The 26,585-nt window shown below is 40.1% G+C and overlaps 1 protein-coding gene across 1 annotated transcript in view; it reads right to left on the minus strand.

Moving 5' to 3' along the window:
* The window catches only part of LGR5 (leucine rich repeat containing G protein-coupled receptor 5), a gene marked incomplete at both ends in the record, with an annotated part of 88,034 nt that extends 61,901 nt beyond the window's left edge, over positions 1-26,133 (minus strand). Inside the window, one exon of the mRNA XM_084306061.1 lies at positions 25,919-26,133. Within this exon, the coding sequence (XP_084162187.1) occupies positions 25,919-26,133 (215 nt within the window). The remainder of the gene's footprint in view (positions 1-25,918) is intronic.
* Positions 26,134-26,585: the final 452 nt, after the last annotated feature.

The raw sequence follows: 26,585 nt of genomic DNA on the forward strand, positions 1-26,585 counted from the left end.
ATGAACTTTCCAAGATTCTTTTCTTTAGCTATTCCAAATGCCATAAAAATGCTGGAAAGAATCAGTCGTCCTATTATTTACATGTCTTACAACTTTTAACACAGCAAGTCAATGTCAGCACTGGAGCAGAGCCTGGGGGTGAACACCTGGCTCCACTGATGTTGGCTGCAAAACTCCCAGTGACTCCCATGGGAGCAGGACGTCGTCCCAGGCCCGCAGTGTCTAACGCCAGCTTTACCCAATAGGCAGTATTTCAGAGTATTTCGTGGAAATCATGCAACAACAAATCACTTTGCCTGGAGTAGTCAATGTAATACCTACTGCTGGCTTCACCAGGAGGATTTTTACTCATTTTTTTATGGCTCTTATTTTATTGTTTCTAAAATCTGTTGAGTTAAAGACAGAATGCTGTTGGTTTGGGTCACTGAGGAGAGGAAGGTGGCATATTTGCTATAGACAGAATCATAACTATACTTTTTTTTTTTTTTTTTCAAGTGAGGAGGTTCAAAATTATAAGGATATGGTTTATCTCAGTTTATTTGACTTGCATATTCTTCACTGTTAAAGCCTTTATTTCTTTTCTGGTTTGGTTGTAATGGCTGCTTCAGTTGTTTGGGTACATGTGTTTTAATCCCTGGTGTTCTCTTTCCAAAGCAATTTGCTGGTTCTCTTGGTTTTCCCTTCCTCCTCCTTGCAAGCCTTTGCTCAATTTTTGCCTCACATACGGTTCAGCTTTCCAGTCGGCTCCACCAGGAAAGCAGAAGGTCTATTCACAATCATCTGTATTGCTACAGTTCTTTCTGGGTGAAGATGAACCAATACTTTGGAACAATTTGGATCACAGCACTTTCATGTACTTGCAGCAGGTTGAAGAAGATGGCACTGCATGGCTCCACATGCATTAATATTGCTGCAATTAAAAGGCTGCGGGCTCTGGCGGGTTCTGCCAGTTTTTTACTTTTGAAGCTTTACCAAGATCTTCACAATTTTCACCTTGATTCCTACAGATCCAGCACAACATGTGAAAAAAACGAGGACTTCAAGCCATCCTGATCCTAAATTAAAACCACTTTAACAAAAACACGATAGTCTAAGGTCTATTTTTTTCTAACATAATCCCATAATGGACATTTTTAATAAAGGCATGTGGTTTGAAAATGAGCTTTTAAATAACCAGTGAAAAGAAAGGACAGAGAAACAGGTTTTAAAATGTCTGTGGAAAAAAAAAAAAAAAAAAGAAAAAAAGAAAGAAAAGACAGGACATTATTTTAAATAATTAAACTGAACGCTCAGGTGATTTGTCTTGTCACATGTATAATGTATGAGGTTACTTTTCTTTAAAAGCCAGTGCTAAAGAAGGAAATGGTTGCATCATTAGCAAATGCTATAGGGCAGAGAGTCTTTTCTGGGCAATTTTTCAATTCAATAAAATTTTCAAACTTGTATTTCGCCATTTCCAGCTCACATATTAAAAATCTATTAGCAGAAAGCCTATTGAAAAGCTGACCATGAGCACAAGAGACTTTTTCTGGAAACACTTCTATTCAGTTCTCATGGCTGAACAAAAGCAGATTGGCACATTCGGTTATATACAAACGCCCTTGAAAGGGACCTCCCCCCCCTTTCCCATAGCCACGCGTTTCAGGGCTCTATATGCTGAAGGAAGCCAGTGAAAGGTTTGAAGGGGTGGGGAGACCAAGGGCTTCCACCGAGATCCTTCAAAGTCCTCGTCTTCTATAGTGGGAGGATTTCCCTCTAAATCCCTTTCAATAGCATATTGATGGCTTTGAAAGCTTAAATGGCATTTGTCAACCATCAGTAAATCTTGAAAACTGTTTCTGCAAATAGCCCAACTCCGAGTCTCAGCTTTTCCCATTAATCTGTACGTAAGGCCACTGAAGACTTTTTCAGAGCCTAGATAATGCCTGGATTAAAAGGTCCATTCAGAAGGGAAAACTTTAGCATTCACCTTGTGTACATAGCCATTTCACCAGTGGTATTCATGGGTTGTTATTTCAACTCTGCATTTGTCCTGCAAACAAGACATTTTGCCACAAAGACTTGGTAGAGACATTCTTTAGTGAATTACTGAAACCTAGCCCTTCTATTTGTCATGGCTTGTTATTTTTATCAAGTGTAATCAGTTCAAATAGGAACCCCAGACTGACAACTTCACAATTACATTACTATTTTAAGAGTGGACGGTATGTTTCTTCCAATTCAACAATGAAACTGATTAAAGCACAACCTGATTGCTTCATCTAATGAAACAGTCTAAAATTTCCCTTAATCAGATGTCAGGAGACTTTTTGTTTGTTTTATATTAAAAGTTAAGATAAGAACTTCATAATAATCATAGTTCAACATTTTTACCTCATAGTATTTTATAAAAAAATTATACATTTATGAGGTTTAATAATTTATGTTACACAATGCCTCATGTTCATATTTTAGAGTAATACCATATTGATTTAGCTTTCTCCAAACAAACCAAACAGACTTTAAGCCCTCACATCCTCTGCTCCTCTCATACACACACTTTTATTTAAGCTGTTCTTATGTCCTATTAAGGTCTATGTTACCTCCTTTCTGACATTTTGCATTTTTGCATCCAATAAGTAATACCATTTTGAAGGGTACAAAGCATTATCATCATCATTATTATTATTACTTGTTAAAATAATCAGGTCAAAATGTTTATGCATCATAGAAAAGAAGAAAAACAGAATGAGATCAGGCACTGGAGAGTCCAGGCAAAATCTGAAGAGGTGCCAGTGACGCAATCCTAGTCAAAAAGGAAAACAGATCCCTGTCAATTTTTCCCTGATCCAGATAGATCTCAGTGTCTGAACAAATAGACCTTTTCACCATAGTGGACGATTTACTGTGAATGACAAGAACACCCAAACTGGGGATCAGTGAAATTCATTGGACACCCCTCACAAGGATACACACTGATTACCCGTTCCTACAGGAACTGTCGAAAGGGAAAATCTTAGTCAAGTATTTACGTATGTAAAATTACATCAACTATGCATGAAGGCCACACCTTGCATCTGCTGCTTTTGTCTATCTTACAATCAACTCTTGTGGACATGTGCCTCTCCATTTTTTGCTATCAACTGAAAAGACTTTGTACTTTAATCAGAGGAACCATGCCACTGATTAAAAGTAAGCTAGGCCCGATTTTTTATCTCTGGGTCACATCTTGAGATGCGTTAAGGTATCCTTCCTGTCTTCCAAGCAACTCTCCCCACACTAGGGGGTGTGCTTCCTGTAGAGGTCATTTCGTATTTATCCCAGGAGGGACATGTCAGATAGCCTGAAGTATTTTAAGTGGCAAGAGAAAGGTATGTGAAAACATCTAAATGAAGCTCCAGCCTACTGCTACATTAAATAAGAGAAACTCAATTTAATTGGCTAAGCATAGGCTTATAGAGTCACCTGAAGTATCCTTGGTTACCTGAGACATCCACACGAGCCTGGCAGGTATAACATTATGACCTATGACAAGACCCTCTGTTTTGAAAAGACATCTGAAGCCAGGCAGGATACATGAAGTCAACTCAAGTGCAATAGCTACCTATGTTTAGGCAATTGCATTGAGCTCTGAGACTGGGATTCAGCTCCTAACACCCCTAAGTTAGCTGTCTACATGTGAAACAGGCTTCCGAGCTCTTAGCATAGACAGCTAAATCTAGACAGATTGATCTCATCAAGTAGGTGACTTTGGTCAGTGCTCTCCCAGTTGCTAGGTCTCCGCTCACCACTGGGACAGTGAGACACTTTGCTTCATCTAGACATCTGCATTTTAGATCCACGTCAATCTGGAGATGAATACCCGTTCAGTCAGCTTCAGGAACAACTGAATTACAACATAAAATGTGTACATAATATTCAGAGTAGTGGTGGTGTGAAGGAATTAGACGACTCCTTCCCTGCACTGATATAACAAGATTCATGATCTCTGAAGAATGCCATCATGCCTGGTAGTTTACTCAAGCCTTCCTTTTAATTAAAAAAAAAAAAATAGTTTCTTTTATGCAGGAAAGTGAAAAGTTATCTGTATTTTGTCAGTATATTTTAAGACTTGTGATTTGATTGTTGGTCTTTGTTTTATAAAAATATAAATGGGCAGGTGTTACTACAAATACAAAGGATTTTTAAGGGATGATTTAATAAAAATTAGTAAAACCCTACCAAAAGTGAATGGAAGGTAGTCTGTAACAACACTTAAAGACTTTTGAAATCTTTCTTCTGTGTAACTCAGGGTTATATTCCATGAGAGTAGAGCTTAGGGAGCCTAGCTTCATGCAGGTTTCTGTCTTGTAGTTGGATTCCCTTAGGTTCAATGAGATGGAGCAGCTTTATCTCCCATGAAGATTCTTAGGCGTCTCTAGATAAAATATGTCCTTTTGGTATGGCTAGTACTCAGGTAAGGTTAGACATGGTGCGTTGCTGATGCTTTCCAGATGGTTAGGAACACAGACAGAGCTCACACATTTTCCTAAAAAAAATAAATCTGTGTAGATGTTACTTCAAATGAATGTTGAATCTTCTGGGACTGGAAATGAGTGATATCACAGGAGAGTGAAGTATTCCTTGTAAAACTTTTTCTGCACCATTATGAGAGTTAGATTTTCCAGATTACCACAAGAAAGTTATTTTTTTTATAAAAAAAAGTTAGCCTTGTAATGAACAGAACATTATGGAAGAAGGATAGCTTTTAGAATTAGGGTCAGTGTTTTCCTCCTGTAGGAGTCACAAATCCTCTTATCTCCTCACAATTTTGGTTCTGAAAAACCCTAAGGATTTAAGAAACTAATTTCTATGTAGCTCAGAAATGGAAAAAAGCAACCTCGTCCTTCCTCAGGTTTGTGAATAAAGTAGGGATCTGCACCCTAGCTCACCTCCTACAGAAAATGTGATGTAATTGAAAGGTCTCAGACACAATTGCTATCTTTTCTCCTGGGAGTGTCAGGGGAGCAACTTTTGCCCACAGATAACCAAGAATGATGTGTACTGGCAAGAGCTGGAGGGGGAGTGGGGTTGAGGAGGAATTTTCAGAGTATGAGCATCTTATCTGGCCAAAAGTAATTACATGCTTGCCAGCTCTTCCTTCCTGCACTTTTTTTTTGAGTACAATAATATTCAATTGTGCAGTACTTTTCGAAGAATTCCCTAAAGAAAGAGTTAACTACTATTTAGAAGTTGAGGAAATTTTAGAAAGGTAGATGAACTAATTTTGCTGTGGCACTAAGCAACACCATTGTGGCCCTGGGAAGAAAATATACGTCTCCTGAATGTCAGATCAGTGCTTTACCTATGAGGTGGTGCTGCCTCCTTAAGCATAAACAATAAATGCCCCCAGGCTAACTGTAACTCTCAGCAGTACTTCAGTGAATGCTTCTACTTTTCTTTGTAGCTCTTCCATCAATTTTTATTTTTGTGACCATGTTCTCACATCCATGCTAACATAGCTTTTGCAGCTGACATCACATAGGTTGGAATACAAATACTGCAGATGTTCACAATGCCAACATATTTTAGGAGATAAAAAGTCAACTGAATAATGTGTTATCTACTTCAGTTTAAGAGTGATATCATACAGAAACATACTTTTTGTCCCCACAAATACTATTCAATGCATCTTGCTGGCAGGGGAAATTAATTTTCCAAACTCGGTCTTTAAAGGATATTATTTTTTTAATAGGAGCGTCTTTGAGATAGAACATATGCCCCTGTTTCTCTATCCACACCATAAAATGTTTTTCCCATTCATCACAAATAGCTGCCTTTTTTTTTTTTTTTTTTTTTTTTTCCCCCTACGAAAGCTTTTATAGAGCCTACCTCTGTGTTTTAACTGTTCCTGACACAGTGGATCCACAATCCTGATTATGGCTGTGGGCTGCAATACAACCAAGACACAAATGATAAATAGAATCCTTATGCTCATCTGACTTTTTAAATATAACTTTCACAATATGAAGAGGTAGGTGGACAGAATTATTAAGCAGACCGGCTGTAGCTGCCTGCCACTACTCAACTCATAGCAAAATGGGGAAACCTGGGGGAAGACGTAATCCTTAACCTTCATTTAGTACAGCCTAAGGTTACGTGATTCTCCTCTGCATTAATATTGCATAGCACAAAAGTATGTACAAATGTGAGGCCCTACTACTTTTAGGTTTGTCTGCCCCCCTGCAAGGAATGGGTGTTCCAGACCCCAATGCCCTCCCCAAAACAGCTTCTATGCCCTTGTAGGACAAGTTTGTGAAAGTGAGATAGCTGAATGCTGAAAAAAACATTCAGTAATTTCTTCTAAGCCATGTGTGATCGACAATTTAGAGATCTCTTTATGATAACAGGCACATTACTGACAGAACCTTAGACTGTTGACTGGCAGCAAACATCAAAAATTACAGGAACACGTGTTCTTTAAAAACTTAGTTTAAGACTACTTAGACTTGTTAATATGTGTTTCCAGAGCATTCTTCATTTTTAAGACGGGGATTAAAAGTGGGGGATTCTGTGCCTCATGGACTTCAGTAAGATTATCTGAACTGTTTGCCTGGGTAAAGACAGCAGGACCATGTCCTGGCACTTCATACTGTCTGCATGTCCATGGTTTTTGAGTGAAACTTAATCTCTTTCTGGGGATCTTGATTTATACTTACACAGAATGGTTGAAGCCAAGGAGAAGAGGAGTAACAGCTCCCAAAAAACTTAGCTGAGGTACACTATACCACAGTGTGTTAGGCTGTCAGCCACAGCTCAGGCCTGCAGAGCTGCAGAGCTGCTCCATAACAGAATCAGGAGGCAGAGTATCCATTTGGCTTAGGCTATGGCTAGCGCTTTTTTGCTTTCACTGTGTCTACTTAGAAACCCTCATCTTTAAGTCCTAAAGCAGTAGCAGAACCAGATTTTAATTAACCATTGAGTTATTCCACCATGACTGTGGAGAAACATCAGAATACTTTGGGAAATCAAACAGCATCCTCAGTGACCAGCAGATGTACGGTTTATCTGGGATATCCCCTTTCCACAAAAGAGAACAAAATCTAAATATACTAAAACTCATGTTAAACTGATCTTCAGTGTTAGCTGCTAGCTGCATAACATTACAGATTGTGGTGTACAATGACACCCCGGCCCATAAAACCACCTTAATCAGGGCCTCTCTCTTATGGCACCATCCTATTTTCAACTAACAATGCTTTCAGATGAGCCGAAAAGATGTACTTTGCTCCCACCATTACAATTTCTGCTCTTCTTTTCTTTACCCCTTTCAAAAACATGAAAGCATTGGATTGCTAATTACTTTCATCCAGCCTATAGGAAAATTAGTTTATCTTCCTGATCAAAGCAAATTAGGCAGATCATGGCTGATTAGAATGCAACAGTAAAATCTCCATACTTTCTGTTCCACCCCCTTTTCTCTCAGAAATGGGGCCTGTGTCAAATATGTAGGTATTTCCCACGGCCAGTCTGGACTCTGTTTCCAACAGGCTCTGGGGCTGGGACAATGGTTCTTACACAGACACTGAAGTTCTTTAGTTCAGTCATTGTGCAAGGAAAGAACTGGTAACCCCTCCGCTAGCATTTGATGAAACATCTAGATTTACATATTTCCCTAATTGCATTTTTTGAATGTGAGCGAGATTTATCCGACCAGAGTTAAATGCCCCCTTTATTCTGCCACCCAAAACACAAACCTATGCACTGCCGGCAGAATTGCATTTGGTTCTGATCCCAGATTAAAATTTTTGTTTTCACTATAGGGGGACAAAGCGATGCCTACCTTTGCTTCTCAAAGCACAATCTAAAGAGTGGCTTGGCTAGCTGCTGCCAAGGTGGCTGCTATACCGCACAACCAAATACTGCTGCTCCTTCTAAGTAACCCCTTCAAGCAGCATTTTCTATCGCTCTAGTATCTTACTGTTCACTTTTTACCCTTTATAACTCATTTCCCTTCGATTTGGGTTCTGTGGCTTTAATAGATGAAAGCCAAGCTATACTGCTACTTTATTTATAACCAATTACTATAAATTAACAGTAAATCTCACATTTAGCTCCATTTAAACATCACTATGCAGCTGCCCATTTGAAAATAAAATGGTTGCCTTCTTTCACTTCAGTGGGCACAATACAAAACATCCATTGAGCTTTTCCTTTATTGCAGCTGCCAATGCCCAGCCGACTTTTAACAAATCAACCAAGCGGAATAACAATGCAGCTGCAACATTTTATGGTATTTCTGTTAGTCCTCTTTTGAGACTGAAGGTGTTAATTAGGAATCAAAGAATACAACCCTGCCAGCTTTCTTTCACGAACTATGCACTGGCCACTGCAGTTTTCAGAAGAAAAATAAATCTAATAAAGGGACAAAAATGTTGTTTGTCACACCAGTAACGTGTATTTAAGACCCTTTGATCATGAGCTTTTTATGTAGTCTTGTCAGACAGGCTGAAAATATTTTTTCCTCTCTTTTCTCCTTTCCTTAGGCTTTTCTGAATACTGATTCTAGGGTTGTCTGGAAAGGTGAAAAACCCGATAGTAACTGGAATGCTTTACAGGTTAAAATGGCTTTGCTGAGCAAGCCAGCTTTAAATCAAATCAAATCAAGTCAAATCATAATTGTTCACTTTTTTGATTCAAGTGTAAGTTGTTTTGAAATACAAATGATCTGTTCCTGTTATACACTTTACTAGTTCTATCATTTAGTATTCCAAGCATTCAGATATATGTAGGTGTTTAATATTAATGTATCAATTCTTTTGTGAAATCTCATTTTAAATCCTCAAAAATGACAGTTTGCTGGATGTTGCCAAATATTCATTACATACATTTTTTCGCATGAGTACTACACAATTTATATTCAATATTTTATTAACACTTACTAACCATAATCGTGTTAGAGTATCATATATTCAAAGGTAGCAGCATGAAGTCATTACCTTTAATCTTTAGTCAAAGTTAAAACCTTAAAATAGGTTTATGAACTTAGCACAACTGAGAATTAGTCAAGCTTGCTAGCTTACGCAGCAAGAGCTTTCACTGTTAGATGCACAAATCATGCCAAAACCCATTAATCTTGCCAGAGAATGGCAGAAAGAAGCTCTGCTCGTTGATTTAATGATAATGAAATGAACATGCTCTTAAGGCTACCTTAAAGCAGAGTTTTCTAAACTGTAAAACAAATAAAGACAATTTCAAGAAACAATTATTACGGAAGAATATATATAGCAGTTTTCTTTGTCTTAAACACATGTAGGAGAAGCAAGGTTTCAAAATATAGCTCTATGTATCTTATTATGCTTTTAATGTAATTCCCTATCATGTTATATATACAGAATATAATTATGAAAGATATTTTGGGGAGTTATTACTTAGTATTAAGAAACACAGAACTGGCTTGAAAATGTTAAAATACAAAAGTTAATAACAAAAAATAGTTCTGTCAAGGTTTTCATATAGTAAAACTCATGTAAAGTGCAGGCCCAGGACTACTGTACCAGACACAAAATGAGATGCTTCATTATTATAAAGATATACTTTCTTGAATGCCCCAAGTGTACCATTTTGTATATTACTAAATTAAAAAAATAAAAAATAAAAAAATGGAAAATGGCTTACCTTTTTAGAAATATAAGCATGTCTACACCTTGATGCTTTTTTGTTTTTTTTTTTTTTTTGGTAAGTGATAATCCCATAGTAACAGAATGGCTTGGGTTGGAAGGGCCCTTAAACATCATGTAGTTCCACCCCCCAGCCGTGGGCAAGGATGTTACTCACTAGACCGTGTTGGCCAAGGACCCATCCAACCTGGCCATGAACAACTCCAAGGATGGGGCATCCACAGCTTCTCTGGGCAACCAGAGACATGTAAGATGATGGCCTAGTAAAAGTGACTGCCTTATTTTTAGATGTTTTACTTGGTGAACATTGGTTGGGAATGCATACAAAAGGCAGAATTTGGCTTGATTTTCAAAACAAGCAATGGCAGCTGGGAGATGCAAGAGAATATTCTTTTTCTGCATAGAGAATAAGGTAAAAACAGCAAATATATTTGAAATTGGCTGCTGTAGCCACTTACTAAAATGCTTTTTGCCTGTTATTGCATCATAACAGTGCCACAGTGTCAAAAGGAATGAAATTATGCTTGTAAAAAGATGTCAAGTATATAGACACAAGCCATACTGCTCTCCACAGAGTTATAATAATCATTAGAGTCCTGTTGCTAGTAATTTGTTGTAGTTCTATTCTGGATGATGTATTTCATAGCTATTTCAGAGTAAGGTGATATTTTCAACTGTACCATCATATTTGATGAGTTTTCTTTCATTCATAGGCTTGTGTGGTCTCTGGGCCAATGATATATGTATCTTGGGTGAAGTTTGCCATTAAGTGAACAAAACGTTTTACCTCTGGGAACATCTTTATGGAGGGGAAGGGATGTCTTTCCAGTTATTATTTAGAAATTATTTGGTGTTTAAACTTCGTATTTATTTGACTCACAAATTCAAGACCTGCTCTGTGATTGTTTTAATAGAGCTATGGCTGGGTGAAAAGTTCTCTCTCTACTCATGTAAACCAACTCATAGGCTCTGTGTATGTTTAACTCTGTTCTTCAGGTTTTGCTTAATTCTAGACTCATTTGGAATAGACTGCAGAATTTATATTGTGCCTATTACAAGCACCTACAATGATTTTATTTTATTTTATTTTTTTTACAAAAAGTTGTTTATCAACTACACACATTGGAAACTGCAATGGTACAAGAGTACTTGAAGAGTTTTCCACTCCTCTTTGGCAGCTGACCATTCTCCCCTTGGTTGTCCCTGTCCCTTCAGCTCCACTGGTTTGGCCATTTCTGCAGCTACATTCTAAAACTGATCAGTGAAATGAGAGATGTATCTTCCAAAGACCAAAAATGTGTTTCTTTTTAAACCAGATTATTTCACAGATCTGCTTGGAAGCGCAGCCCAACAAAGAGCTAAGTCGGCACAGCCAAAGGAGATGAAGCCTAGAGCAGGAGGGTGGGAACAACTGGCTTGGCATGAAGGAAAGCAACATGAAAATCTTAAACTGTCTTTCTTGCTGAGAAACTCTTAATGTGGAACCACATTTTTTCTGAGTTTTCTATCCAATCTTCCAGAAAATTCTGAGCTTTATCTTCTTCCAATTCTGTGAATTTAGAAGCTCAACCAGCAAAGGAAAGTGGCTCCTCCTCAATGCATTCAGCTACAGAAAGCCAGTGCTTTTCCCAGTGCTCTGCCCTGCAAACTGAAATTAGCAGCTTGAGCTGTGAGTGTTGGGAGTCCTAACACATGCTGGCACCTTGGAAGTACACTTTTGGTGGAACACCTCTCCTTTTAAATTGTTTTTCCTCAGATCTAGCAAGTCCTAAATCTGTTACTCTTCTCAGCTTGAAAATAAGTCTATTTTCATTTCTTATGCTTTTGTATGAGGAGATTCTATCCTGACGGAACCAGAAGAGAAAGTGTAGAGATAAAACATACCAGAAAATAAAGCATATAAATCAGGCTTCTCCTACACTCTCCCATCCTGTTCACTAAACCATCACTGCTATAGCATTTGATGAGTTACCCCTCAAGTACAATCTTTGGGCCAAACCCAATATGTCCACTCCATCCTTATCCTGTTACCCTTTCAGGCACAGCAGTTATTGCAAAGTCCAAAACTGGCTCTCAGTCACACCTCTGCAACTGAGGTGATGTTGGATTACTGTATTTTTTCTTCATTTTGGTGAGAAAAGAATTGGGAAACAAACAAACAAACAAACAGCTAACCACCAGGTATTCATTGAATAACCACTATAGTTGAGAATACTTACTTGAAAGAATTTAAAAAAATATTACTATAAGAGGATAAAAAAGATTGACTGTTTTGTTTAGAGAGAAGATGAAAAGGATTGTCAAACTATACCTATATATACTCTTCAAAATGAGAAACAATCCTCTAATTAACAGGTTCCTGTGATAATAACGCTATCAATATTTAACCATGAAAAACAAACAAACAAACAAACAAACAAAAAACTTAAAAAAACACTGTATTTGTAGCTGTAAAAAACTATTGTCTTGGGACAGCTGAGATTAATATTTTGACAGCATTTATGATGGATCAGTATGCTCTCAAGAATATGAATATTCACAAGTATATTATAATACCATGGGACACAGGGATTCATTCTTACTTAAAAGGTAGCAGTAGTTAAATATCTTCCAAAACAGCTAGGTGTGGCAACTGTTAGAATGAGATACAGATTTAATCATCTTGGTCTGATCCCTTTAAAAATACAGCTTGCCTAATAATTCAGCGCTGATTTTCCCCGTTTAATTGCTTTATAATTTGTAGAATTTAATAATTTGACTCTCTGTTACCAGAGCTTACACAGTTCACTAGGATAACTAGACAATTCAATTTTCACATTTATTTGAAAGTATATACTTTCACATGAGGACGGACCTAGGAACATGACAGAAAACTAATCAGTGATCTGAGGATCAAATTTAGACAGCTGTCTTATTATCCACTGCCTGTACACGTACAGTCACGCTCTTGCCTTTAAGCAATGTAGGTGTATAAGTTTGCAGATCTCCAAGAGACTGTCAGGCACCTTTAAATGATATAGAATATAAAAACTAATGTAAAAATAAATATTTGCCAGAACCTCTTTCCCAGCCCACATACAAGCACACAAATATATTTCTGTATTCTACCAACTGCAACTTGCAAAAGAACTAATCTTCTGATACGCAATTTTCATCTTATCAGCTAATGTCTTAAAAAGTAAGAAATACGCTTCAGACTCAACAGCTAGAAAAATCTTACAAAAATCTCTTCCTAGACCTAGGATAGTAAGCTGAGAAGTTTGAATAAGCTATTAGCTTTCCATTGCATGGCATCTCTTTCTTACTTTAATAGCTTAAAGATGGTAAGGATAGAGGTCTTAAAAGCAGTATAGGTGCTTACAGATGCAGAGAGTGAACACAGGCTTACTAGGAATAGATCAGGCATTGAGCAGATAACAGGGATGTAACAGTCCCCGTATTTGGATTACCTGTGTCACACCAAGTACATCATGATCTCTCTTTCCTTCCAAACACAAAATAGCTAGGTCTGCACCTCTATCTGAAAGTATGTAACTGCCTAACTCCCATGAATATAAGATACCTTGGTATCTAAGGGAAAATTTAATCTATAAAAGTATTTCTACTTCAACAGAATTAAAGATTCAGATACTAAGAAAAATTACACTGATTTCTATATCTTTGTGCGTTTTACACTATATATTGAGGATAAGAATTTATGAGCTTTTGTGCAGAGCTTCTGCATTGCAGCCACAGCAATTAACCTGAAGAAGCAAACATTTGCATCATCCTGCATTTGTTTGTCTCCAGAAAGCAGGCAACAGTATGTATAATGAATCCAATCATTCTACTGGAGACATTTATCTGGAACTAGCAAAGCTTGTAGCTATGTTGTCAGGTCATCTATGTATTGACAGTTTAAAAGTACAGATGCAAGTCTTTTAAGATCAAGGGAAAGGCAATGATTTCTACTACAGAACTAAATCAATGGATGAGGCAGATCCTGATTATTTTTAACAGAACTCAGGAACTGCTTCAGACTTCTCCCAGCTGGGGATCAGTGTGGATGCAGCTCACGTGCCTCTAAGTAACCATCCCTCTCAGGGGCAGGCTGGCAGCAGTATATGGCAAAGCCTCCTCAGAAGCCAATGGAAGTCCCTCATGTTTCTCCTTGACAGCTCCAAAGAGTGGAGTAGCTCCCGGGATAGCTGTGAGCTGACTGCTTTTCTGAAAAACAGCCGTAGGCATTTCCTACTTTCTTTGTAAAATGTGTTGCTGTCCTAAGTAACCTACAGTGGAAAATACTTTAAAATGGCAAAAGAAACCTCTAGCTGTCCTTGCCAAACCTGGTTTTTAGAAGCAGCAAAAATTCTGCTCCAGTATCCCTTATGAAACTGGTCCTAATCAGCATCTTTCAAAGTGAACTGCATCATGTGCTCTGTGAAATACCGCAAGAGCAGCAAGAGGTACAGAACTGGTATTAAAATCAATCTTGCATTCATTTCAGAACATCATGTACTCACTTCAGAATATTACTCAGCCTCATGTATATGCTTACATGCTGACATCTCAGATTTGTTTCCCTACAATGTTAAGTGTTGTTTATTTATTTATTTTACAAAAACTACAGAGCTATTCAATGTTACAATGTTACTTGTTAAAGACATTATTCCATGGCCTAATTGTACTTTTCTTTGTCTAGTTTGAATTTTTATCCATCAATACTGTGTCTTACGTTAATACTCAATGTACTATGTTAATGCAATTTGTGCTCTGCCTGCTTTTGTAACAATTTTTAGTGTATGATCCCATGCCAGCAGAAAACAGCAGTAAAGCCCAACCATCACCTTGCCTATCAGAACATATAATTACAAAATTTTTCTAAATCTGATGGTTAGAGACAATCCTGTCAACAAGATTATGAATATTAAATAAATTAAAATTATTGACAGCAAATGAAACTTCTGATTTTACTTGAGCTGCATTATCTATTCAGATAGGTTATGACGTGGAAGGAAAGACTGAACTTGAATACCTGAATGTTGTTCTTTCTCCACAGTTAGATCCCCATGCACTGAGATCAGTCCCTGTGCACAGTGAAGTTATTTCTTTGTATCTGCCATGGCTTATGACAAACTATTCAAAGCTATTTTAAGTAGAAGAGAAATACATATATAAATGACATCATTAAATACTCAAGAACGATATGCTCTGAAACATCCCTGTAGAATAATCTTAGTATGCAACTTCAAAGCCTCTTCCTTACTGTAACTCCTGCAAAATTCCACCTCACATTTCAGCTCCATCAATAATGCTGCCATGGTGCATAAAGAAAAATGTTGAGATCCCTTTGTTGTGTGTCATCCTCCCCACCTGGCGCAGCCCTGGGCTGCTCCTTTCGGGTCAGCTTACACAGGCCCCCACCACGTGTTCCTCAAGTGCACCCGAGGTCGCGGCAGTAGCAACAGGCCTGCGGTAATTGCACCCAAGTGGACCGGTGCAGGAGCTTGCCTGTCACACTTCGAACACCTCGGTTTGCCTAAGAAGCCAGGAGCTGCTCCACGAGTCAAACAGCAAGCAAACGCACCAGTTGCTTTGTCACACAACCATCTTCGGAGGACCCACACTGGGGAGTGCTGGTCCAAGGCGTCTCCTTGTGATGGACTCGACAGCAGAGAGGGACACTCAGATTAATGTCTGAACTTGGTAATAAATGATAGATTACCAAATGGTTTCATTGCTGGAATCGCTTCTGATAAACCGTACTCTGTTATAGCCAGGGAACAAATAGGAGGCTTATCCCTTGTCTGATTTTGTTTCACACTGTTACGTGTCTTTCATTTCCCTTTAATGTTAGTAATGATATTACCGGCCCAAAGAATAGAGACATCATGATTTGCTGCCAAGGAGTATTTTTTTTAATGTTTTTCTGTTTTTCTCCTGTGGCCACGACATCCAGACATTTACCAGGTTCATACTGTTCCATGATGGCACACAGAGTGCTTATTTTCTTACAGTCTAACCTCGATCAGTATATATTTTTGAGCAACCACCTCACTGCTGCCTTTGGAAAGCTGCAAACACTTTTAATGGAAGCCCTCTGTGCTGAGATAAACAAAACCACTAATGAATATAATTTACCATTAATTACTCTCATTGTGTTCTCAGGCAATTATTCATTTGCCAAATATGAAAAACAAATCTGTTTGTGTACTCAACATACGGTGATACTTGGATAAAGAGTGAATAATTTGCTTTAGATTAGGCTTGCCGTGACCCAACAGAACGCTCTATAATAAAACTAACTGGGCCGTGCCAGGAGCTCGATCCATATGATCCTAAGAAGTTGCAGTTTTAGCTCCAATGGGAAATGAACTGGTTCATAATTAAGTTTTACAAACCCTTATCAGCATAGATTAATCTAAGAGCATATTGAAAGCACACAGCATTTCCCTGTATACTTCCCACCCAGAGATATAACACTGTAAATAACACCATGCAGTGAATCTGGATATTGCAAATTCCTTGTGAAATCTGATGCTCATACAGCAGTGCCCCATGGTCAGGCAGGCAGGAACATAGAGCTACACGCCTGTGAGACGCTATAGCCATGATTGATGATAAATGTAGAAAACAGGCCACATCTGGCTTCAGGTTTACAGGATTCTTCACAGATTGACCGGAGACAGCCATTGAAGGGAGAACAGCTGAGGCATTAATACGAGGACAAATGTGATTTTGATAACTCTATTTGGTGGGATGGTATCTGTCTATGATAGATATAACCAATATATCACAGTGCTATGTAAGCATCTTCAAAAAAAAAATCTGCTGTGTTTTTCACAACAAGAAAAATACTGGAAAATAAAAGAAAACCCCACCTTCCTCCAACTGCTGGAAAGTCTGTGCAGTTGACCACAACTCTGATACAATACAACTCTCCCGGCAGAGTCCACATCCTGACACAAATGACACAGCAATGATCACTTGGCTGCACGATTAAAATATTTTTTATTTTCATAAAAACAATTTTGACTTTTATTTATTTCAGAAAGATCCTGCACAGTAATAACACATTAAAAGTTTTTTCCTTCAAGAGCTGGCAAATTAAAACTGAAATTAATACTTCATTTTAATTACATTAACCAATGCTTTTCTAAAGACTTTGAATTTTTCAGACTGAATTTATTTTAGCAGCACCGGTTCCACAGAATCAAGCTAGTTCTGTTAGTATACGCAGAGCAAAAAACTACCTGAAGTCTTTCCTGGCATAAGTATTGACTTGCACACATGGAGGGACATGCAGAGATTAATCTGGCACTGTGCCTTTTTTCTCCACTCCCTCTAATGATTTATTATAAATATTCCATCCAAATAACCCACGAAATACTGCCACGCTTCCATGATAGTATTCTTCCACAAGTATCTGCTTCTATAAAATGGCTTTTTCTATTCCAGATTAAAGTTTTTCCCCTTATCAGTATTCAGTAAACATTTATTTTACTGTAAAGACATCTGCTTCAAGATTTCAGTAATCTGTTCAGCTACAGGCCATGCTGTCTCTGGCCTTCAGACAGACAGGATGTTCCAAGATGCTTGTCCTGCCCTTTCTTTTCACATCTCCTACCTTAGCCAGAAGGAAGCAATGTCGTGGCACTCAGCAGTTCACACTACTCCACGTATGTACAGGCAACAGGTCAGATGTGTAGTCTCCATATGCTGGGAAACTTAAAGCCTTTCCAGATGCTATTCCCAGGATCATGAGCTTTCACATTGTCCTTTCTCAGTGCTGGCCTAAATAACACCATGTGAGCACCTTATTTTGCTCCCAATTACACTTTCACTGCGCTCCACACTCAATTAAAAAACAAAACAAAGCAAACAAAAAACCCCACAGTATCAGTACTGCAAACTTATGCTCTTCACCCCATCGCAAATATAATTATGTGTTATCTCCATCAAAGCCAGTTAGTCACACACTTTTCTGGTAATACCTATGCCAAGGAAACTGTACCCTACAAAGTCTTACTGCAGAGTCCTGGCACAAATGGAAACTATTATTTGCATTACTGCCACCTCTCCTGAGGGTTTGAAATTGGCTGAGGTGCCTGCTAAGAGCCACATTTCAGTACTCTATGGCGCTGATACAGACTCCCAGGCTACCTGCTCTCCTCACAATGCACTTTGAACTCCTCTGTTAATCCTTCTGAAATTGTGTGTGCTTGTTGCAGGTTAAGCTTCCATACATTGAAGCTTTATGCAGGGGATACCACAGGATTGCAATTCACTTCCAGAGACCCTTGTCAGGCCACAGGGTTGAACCTGCACTTCTTTTGGCCCTCTTCCAAATCGTTGTCTTTGTACGACTTCAGCATGAGTGCAGGCAATGCTTCCACACTGCACCAAGCATATGGATCCTGTACGTTCTTGTCAGCAGGTCAAATATTGCTTTCAGGCGCCTGCGTGGATTTTACCTGTTCCAGTAAGAACCTTACATACCACTGAGTTCAGCCCATGTAGGCAGCAGCCATGATCCAAACTGCAAGGCAGACGTACATCCATATGAAGAGAAAAAAAAAGAAAAAAAAAAACTTCGGGTTTTCACCTTATTTTACCATGCCATACTCATAATTAGCACCTCATTAAATGCTTTTAATCTACAGATCTCTAGCATTTATCAGTCACTACCAAATTGGTTAAACTCAGATGTAGGTGCTTGTCTCTACCGTTCCATAAAGTAAGACTACACAACGGTTGCACCAATTGCTTCAAGTTGTAAATTGCTTCATTACTGTATCCACAAGCAAAACCCAAAGGTTCTGCTTTTTTTTTAAATTATTATTATTATTTTATTATTATTATTATTCAGTCACTACCTGGATCCTGGCTATCCCTATCCGATCACTGTCCCTGTTCTCAGAAGCAGTTCTTGCCCTTCCCTCGTGCTTCCAAACTGGCAACCTCTGTGCAGCAGGGCATTGCAGAAGCTTTGGTTTCGACACCTTTGTGAGGATGAATCTCATTTCTGGACACTGGACAACCTCACCTGCCCCCTACCACATGCATAATCTGTAACCTCATCATGTGCAAGACCACCAGGAGAAAGATTTAATTTCCGAGGCAGCCTCCACGCCAAACTGATCAGGGATAAAAGACCCAAAGGCAAGTTACTCATCAAGGTGGCTTAGAACAGGTAACGCTCGGAGATGGGTGAGGGAGAGCTCTGCCTTATCTTGTTTCCTTTGCCAGTTATGACCTACTTCTCCCCTCAGGGTACACAGAGACTCATTTACAAACTCAGCGAATGCCAAATCAGTGCAGCTACACTTCTCTTAATGCTGACATCATCTCACATCTGTTCTCTCATTCACTTAGACTAGCATTTATATTATCACAGGATCCAGAAGGCATGGTACAACTGGCATCGTAAGATGCCTACTGCTGCAGAAACAAGAGCTAGGGAAATTTTATTTCTGTCCAACACTGGTGCTGTAACTGTTTCATCCTCAAGCAAAGTACACCGAAGGGTTTGGAAAATGAACTAACAGCAAAAAACATGAAGAAAATGGAGCATACTAGTACTAAACAACTAGTGCTAAACATGATCTTTACTTTTCTACCCTCCACATCCCCTTCATGAACAGCATGAACACATTATTGTATGGTTTTTATGGAAAAAGTTATATATATACAAAAGCACATACACAAGAAGTAAGACTAAAGGGTTAAGTCTATACGCAATCATTATACAAATTAAGCTCCTATCCACCAAACACTTCTGTGTTACTTAACCAGCTAATACTTAGGTAACATTAATAAACGTGGTTACTGTCAACACAAAAGAAAGCATTTATTCAAGTGTCTGCAAGAGATTTTCCCGAGGGGGAGCAGCACTTGTCTGTATTGCAACCTACTGATAGATTTTGGGCACGTTGTTAGAAGGTGTCTACCTACCTACCTACCCAGTACCCACACCAGTATGGTATCTCCTGCCAGAAACCCTCCTGCCTTTCTTGAAATACTACGATGCAAAATGTTTCAGCAATTTTTATCAAAAACATGTCCCTAAAATTACTTGCAATTACATAACAATGTTGAAAGATGGTGCTTTCTAGATTAAACTAAACACACATTTTACATAAGACTTCAAAAAAAAAAATTGAAATAAAGGCTTTCAAACAATTTATGGTATACATAATGCATCGGGCTGTGCAAAGAGACTGCATGGCAGAACATCATACTGGAACTATTCCACACAAATGAGTTTGTATTTGGGGAAGGGGACAATTATTTTAAAATTACACAAGGCCTTGCTCCTGCAAACATTTGCACATGTGATTTCAGTGGAACCACTCCTGACACTAAGTTAAGTATCTGGATAAGTATTTGCAGGATGGGAGCCAAATCATACAATTGGGCCCAAACTAAGAGCCCATTTGTTACCAATAAAATCTTAATTTGGGAGGGGCTGATTATTATAATTATCACTATTGGAGAGCACTACACTTCAAAATAACTATTTTTGCAACACTGTCTAGCCAGGAAAATACAGCTTCTCTTTTCCGAGATGGAAGTTAGTGCTGCAGCCACTGCCTCCAAAACCTAAAGCTCACAGCTAAAAGAATGTAATAAACCACGGCCAAATCATAAAACTGGAAGGTGCCTCAGCAAGGGCCTTATCAAGCTGGGGACATCCTATACAGTTCCTGGGGATCTGCAGTGTTATCCTATTTTTTTCCTGCTTGGAGTTCAAGGTGTTGCTTGTACCTAGTTTAATGCTCTCCTGGCCAGAGCACTCGCTTCTCTCTGAGCAGCAGCTGATGGGTTTCTCTCCTCCAAACTGCAAAGGCACTCCAGGATGCTTTTTCTGAGTGGATCCTGCTGCTTTAATACTTGTTTCAATGTCTCTAATTCAAAAATCAGAAATTCAACCTGTTATCCATAGGCTTTTAGGAAAACAAACAAACAAACAAACAAAAAACAAACACAAAAAGCATGTTTCTTGGGTCTAAAGCCGGGGGTACCATCAGTTACTATCATATATAGTATAAGACATTCATCGTCTTAGTTCTGCAAAGTTTTCACTTAAACTTCCATTCCATGAGAAAGAAGAGGGTAGCACTCCTTCAGCAAACAACAGTAACATCATCTCAGGCCTCCCCCGAATACATTTCTTTCTTTTATAGCTCTCCAGGTATTAACCTTCTCACATCTGATCAGTAAAACTGCACAGACGTTGCTCAGGTCTTCCCAGCAAACGGCGCAGGGCGTGCAGCACAGGGATTTGCCACATGAATTGCTAAGTCTCTGAGGAGCAAGCATGCTTTGATCACGTCTCGTTTTTTTTTAAAGACGTTAGGGTATTTTCTTCTAGCTCCAGTCTAAAGCTGTTTTCGTATGTCAAAAACACCACATCGTGTTCTGCCCTCAGCCAGCTTACTCAGAGCCAAAGGAACCACACCTTATTTACCATGATTTTACTGGGAAAAGAATCAGATCTGCTGGACAGTTCAAGGAAGCAAGCAAGGGAAAATACTGTAAATTGTATTAATCGAGACCATTCAAGTGACTGATCGAGAATTACAAAAGCAGCCCATGAAGATGAAATATTATCTTTGGCCAACAGACACAGAATAAAAGCAAGCAATCGGGACGGCAAAACTGGTAGCAATTTTCAATGTTTAAAAGACAAATGACGTTGGAGAGAAGACTGGGTTAACAAGGGAGCACTTGAGGAAAGCCTAATCTCCGCTGGCATGCTGGCTGGGAAGGTCAGCCCAGTGCACGCGTTCCCAGCTGGAGTCGGGCTCCCTCTGCCCGGCCAATTGTCCTCTGCACTTCAGATACCAAACCAAATGGAAGGTGCCTTCACCCTGCCAGCTCCTTGTATTCTTCCAGCTCAAAGACAGCTCCCTTTCCCCTGGCAATTTATGCAGCGTTTCCACACAGCAAATGTTACCCAGGAGAGAGGTAGCACGAGTCCTTTTTCCCCCTCCTGAGCAGCACAGGGCTCTTTAGAAGGCAGCGTAAAGTTATTTTTGGCACTCTAGTCTCAAGTGGGAAGAGTGACATTCTCTTCTAAAAGGCAATTTGAATCCATTTTTTTCACAAATAAACTAACTTTGAGTTGATGTATTATGTTTTGAAATTTAAAGCAAACCCCTTGAAAGCTGGCGAACATGAACTTTCAATAGTCTGTTACTTCTTTAGTTTTTATGCACCTCTAACTTATCTATGCATACCATTTACCTCTATATACCTATTATTGCCATGAGCAGAGAGGAAATACCCCGTGGTCTTCTCAAAGAGGGGATGTAACACTGATTTCTAAACCCAGAATCTGGATTCATCTTCATCCACAACTGGGACGAGACTCAGGTTATTAACTGAAACCACATGGCAAACATTTAATTTATTTCAACTAGAAAAGAAAAAAAAAAAAAAGGTTTATAAGGTTTGTAGCTATGTAAAGAAGTGCTTTTTAAGAAAAGGCAAACATTTTACTAGCTACCTAACACCTAAACATTGTCAAGGGATCTGGAAGTTGTAAGAGACTTCGTAAAGCTTCCTTCTGCATAAGAAGATGCTTCGCTAAAAGATCTCTTCGAGACACTGCAGTCATTCTCACAGTGTTTTTGATGAAGAGGCAGACAAAACTTGAGCCGGCACTGTGAAATGAGAATGACTAAAATAGTGCAGATTTACCCCCAAAGAGTTAGTCTTCAAGTTTTTGGGTACTTCTGGCACAGAAACAACTAATGTCTCATTTCAGAAGTGCAGATAATTTACGGGAACGTGCTTTTTTACCTTCGAGAACTAAGTTTTTTTTTTCCAAAAGTCTTTGTCATTTTTTTCTGCTAAGTACCCTTAAACACTTTCAGACACCCTCAAGCATTTACAGGAACAATTATTATCAAAAAAGTATTATGGAAATGAAAGAAGCAGAAGGCCAAAATTTATTTGAGGACTATGTTATAAAACTTCTAATATGCAGTGAATTTCCTCTTCATAGACTTCATTGTAATACTATCAATGTTACCATAGTTTTGAAAAGGATGTTTTTAACAAGCTATTCCTACAAAGAATTGCAAATTATATGAATCATATTTTTCAAAATGTTACTACGCCTATTTACAATGTACTCAAACCTTTTAAAATGTAACTAACACTTATCCCAGAATAGTTCATTAAGTAAACCATAATGGAAAAGGCAACGTACCGTAGCAATAATTATACACGTATGCACACATATCTATGTCAATCCAAGACGGTAACATTATAAAATATTCCTCTTAAGGTTTTCATGTTAGTCTCCTCATTTAAAAGTTTTGATCACAAAGAGCATTGCATCTGAGCTGTTAGATGGCACTTGCATTTGTGATACATTTTCATTTCTGTGCAATCCAGGCACATAACAAAGATCCTCAAAATCTTTAAGAGCTATCATCTGTATTGTCACCACATGACATATGAAAAGATTTTTTTATGCTTGTCATACTAGATATTCTTAAGCAGGAGTTGGCAGATTTTACACTATTTTTAATGAGCATATATTTAGAAGAAGTAGGTTGAGCCTGTGGTGAAAGAATGGAGCTGGGATAAGGCATTCTGGCTTTAATTACTGGCTTTGCCATAAACATTACCCATAACTTTGAGCAAGCCCTTCTTTGCCTCAGTTTTCCACATGACAATAACTGGTAACAATACTTCACTATCTCACAGGCTTAGTTTGAGAATTAATGAGGATCCCATGTACCAAAGACTTGTAGATCCTGCCTTCTTCCTTTCACTGTGTACTGAGAGGAAAGTGACAAGTTCTTAATTTGAAACAGAGACTCGGTGCTGCCCTTCAACAGCACACGGAATTCACATTAATGCCACCAGGAATTGCATTACATACATTGAGTACACTACTTAGCCTAAAAGTAAATGAAGAAGAAACAGAAAGAAACTACTGGATTCTCCTTGTCTGTTTTTAAAAACTCTAACAGTTCATGGCAGTAGATTCCTAATCATTAAAAAAAAAAAAGTTTTTTTTGGTGGGGGAGCAAGAATTGCAACTTTAAATGACAGTGCAACAGCATGTAACAGGTCCAGCTGTAGACTACATTTAGCTCTGCTGCAAGAGCACCTTCATACGAAACACATGGAATATAGCCACTATGATATATCATGATCTGTGCACATTTGTCCCAACATCAAACAAACTTTAATGGTCTCGGCATTTCAAAATTTCACACAATTTCCAGTGGACACCAAGTTATCATTTATCTTTTTGTTTTCTATGCAGGTGCCTCAGATAAGATAAGAATGACAGAAATTCAGAAAAAAGAAAAAAAAAAACAAAAACTATATTTGAAAACAAACTAAACACAAGGTAATACCACAGACAGTTTTTGGCCAGATGTATATACTGTACAAGAAGAGAATCTACTAGAGAAGATGTTCTTTGCTGGAAAGCGAGTCCATGTGTTTAAAACGGTTTTCATCTCCCACTTTGTTCTAAAACATAAATAGTCACAGCGCAAAAAGACATTTCTGTTTTGCTGGGAAAAGAAAACAAACTCAAAACCAGAAAAAAAAAGAAAAAGAGTTGGTTGGCCACTACCAACCTCAAGGAGGGAAACATCTCTGTAACAAGCAGGCATGTTTTAAGATTTGCCATTGCTTAGCCATCTACAGAAAATGAGACTTGACAGCTCTTTATGGAAGGCGGGCAAGAGCTACAGCTCTGCATAATTAGGCAATAATTAATCAATCCAAGAATAACAGCCTGGTAAATTTGGATGCACCAGTCTTTAACCCACTGGACTATTACACTGCATATATGCAGTCTTGGTCATTTAAAAGTCTGCCTGTCCTGCCGTGGAGTTTTTACACTTCAGGGTGCTCGTTATGGAACAGCACAGAATTCTTGACTGGAGTAAGTCATTCCCCTGCTGAAGGACAAGAGGATTTAAAAATAAAAGCGTGGACCAGATTGAAGTCTGCTTAGAAGCAGGTTGCTGGAGGAATATAGCTTTTGAAGAGCAGAAGTCCACACCAGTGGTATTTTGACTTCATTGTGCATATTTATGTTCTCTTTTTCTTCATAAAACAGTCAAGCAGTAGACCCTCAAAAGTTTTTCCAGTTTTAGCATTCCTCCAAGCAATAATGAAATTTGGGCATCTACTTGACACGGGATGTGTACAGGTTAAGTATGCCTTTATATGTTCAGTACCTATCTGTCTGGTTACAACTTTCCAAAGCACCAGAAAGTGTTGTGTCTTGTGCATACCCCAAATCCTCACCTGATACGTTAGAAATCAGTGGTGAATTCTGTACGTATCTTAAAGACTGTATTTTTATTGTGTGTAGCCAAAGCTCTGCTCTTCTATAAGTGGTCTTTAAATTACACGGAGTTTAAACATTATTAATGGCTTTGACTTTGAAATGCTCAGCAAAAACTAAGCTAAAATTGGTTTTATTAAGATAAATTTCGAAATGGTATTTATGTGTACAATATTCAGAAAAGCCTTTCAGCTGCACGTCCTCCCTCTAAACCACCGCTATTTCCTCTGAGCTAAGCTCTCCCCTAACATATGCTTACTACTTATATTTTATTGGCGGCGTTTTATTTCTACCTTGCCGACGTTGTCACGTTTGCCCTTCTCCTAGGAAGGCCATTTCTAGTTTCCTTCCATCTGCCCCCTCAGATGTGCCGTGGTTTACGTCCCCTGAAGAATCAGGAGGTGTGAGAGGGAATTATCCCCCCAGTCCCGCAGGCGCACGGTCCTGTGCAGCCATCCTGACAGTAACCATAGGAGCGAGGATGTCAACAGCAAGCCAAACCCGACGGACAGATGGACAGATGATGGACAGACGGACGGATGGACAGATGGACACCTCCCGACCCGCAGCCTGCGGGACGGGGAGGAGAAGCCTTCCACCAGCGAACCGCGGGACACGCACGGAGACCACCGCAATACTCGGCACCGGCACTTCCAGCGCACACAGCCGAGAGAGCCTGAGGGCTGACCCTTCTCAAAAAGAAGGATATGTGCGTGTATTTCGGTATTAACCGGAATACACTGGTGGCGATGCCCTCACGGCGGGCGCTCGGCGGCTGAGCCCGGGCTGCGGCTCCGGCTCGGGCTCGGGCTGCGGCTCCGGGTTATGGGGCCCGGCCACCTGCCCGAGGGCAGCCGCGTTAACGAGGACACCGGCAGCAGCCCTGGAAGCCAAGGTGCAGACAACGTCCCCGCGGACCTGATCGCCCCCCAGCAGCCCCCGTCCCCGTGCCGGTCCCGCCGCCACTTACAGGTAGGAGGTGAAGGCGCTGAGGTCCGCGGGCACGGCCGTGAGCCCCATGTCGGAGCAGTCTGCCCGGAGCAGCATGCCCTCCTGCTCGCAGCGGCACGGCGCCGGGCAGCCCCGCGGCCGCTGCCCGCTGCCCCTCGCCCCCCGCTGCGGGCACGAGGCGAGGAAGAGGAGGAGGAGGGCGAGGAGGAGGAAGATGGCGCTGGACGCCGCCATGGGGAGCGCCGGCAGCCGCGGGGCGCTCGGCTCGGGGGAGCTGCTGCGGCCGCCGCCGCCGCGCCGCTGTCTGTGGTAGCATCGCGGCTCACGCGCTGCTTTAAAGCCCTGCAGCCGGCACCGCGCTCCCGCTGACGCCGCCCCAGCCTTGCCCGCCGAGCAGACACGGGCCCTGCCCGCCTCGCCGTGCGAGCGGGGGCGGCCGCGGGCCCGGCGGGCGGGCGGGGAGGCGGGAGGCGGGGGGGAGACCCCCCCCGCCTCCCGCCTCCCCGCCCGCCCGCCGGGCCCGCGGCCGCCGCCGCCGAGCCTCGGGGCTCGCCTCAGGGCGGTCGACGTTTCTGGAAGGCGGTGGGCACCTCGCTGGGTGCCCCCCACCCGCTGCCCCGGCCGCTCGTTGCACCCCCTCCCCGGTTAAAATGTTGGGGAAGGGGCTGAGGTGGCCCCAGTGCTCG

Source organism: Netta rufina (assembly GCF_964035555.1).
Source record: "Netta rufina genome assembly, chromosome: 1".
Lineage (NCBI taxonomy): Eukaryota > Metazoa > Chordata > Aves > Anseriformes > Anatidae > Netta > Netta rufina.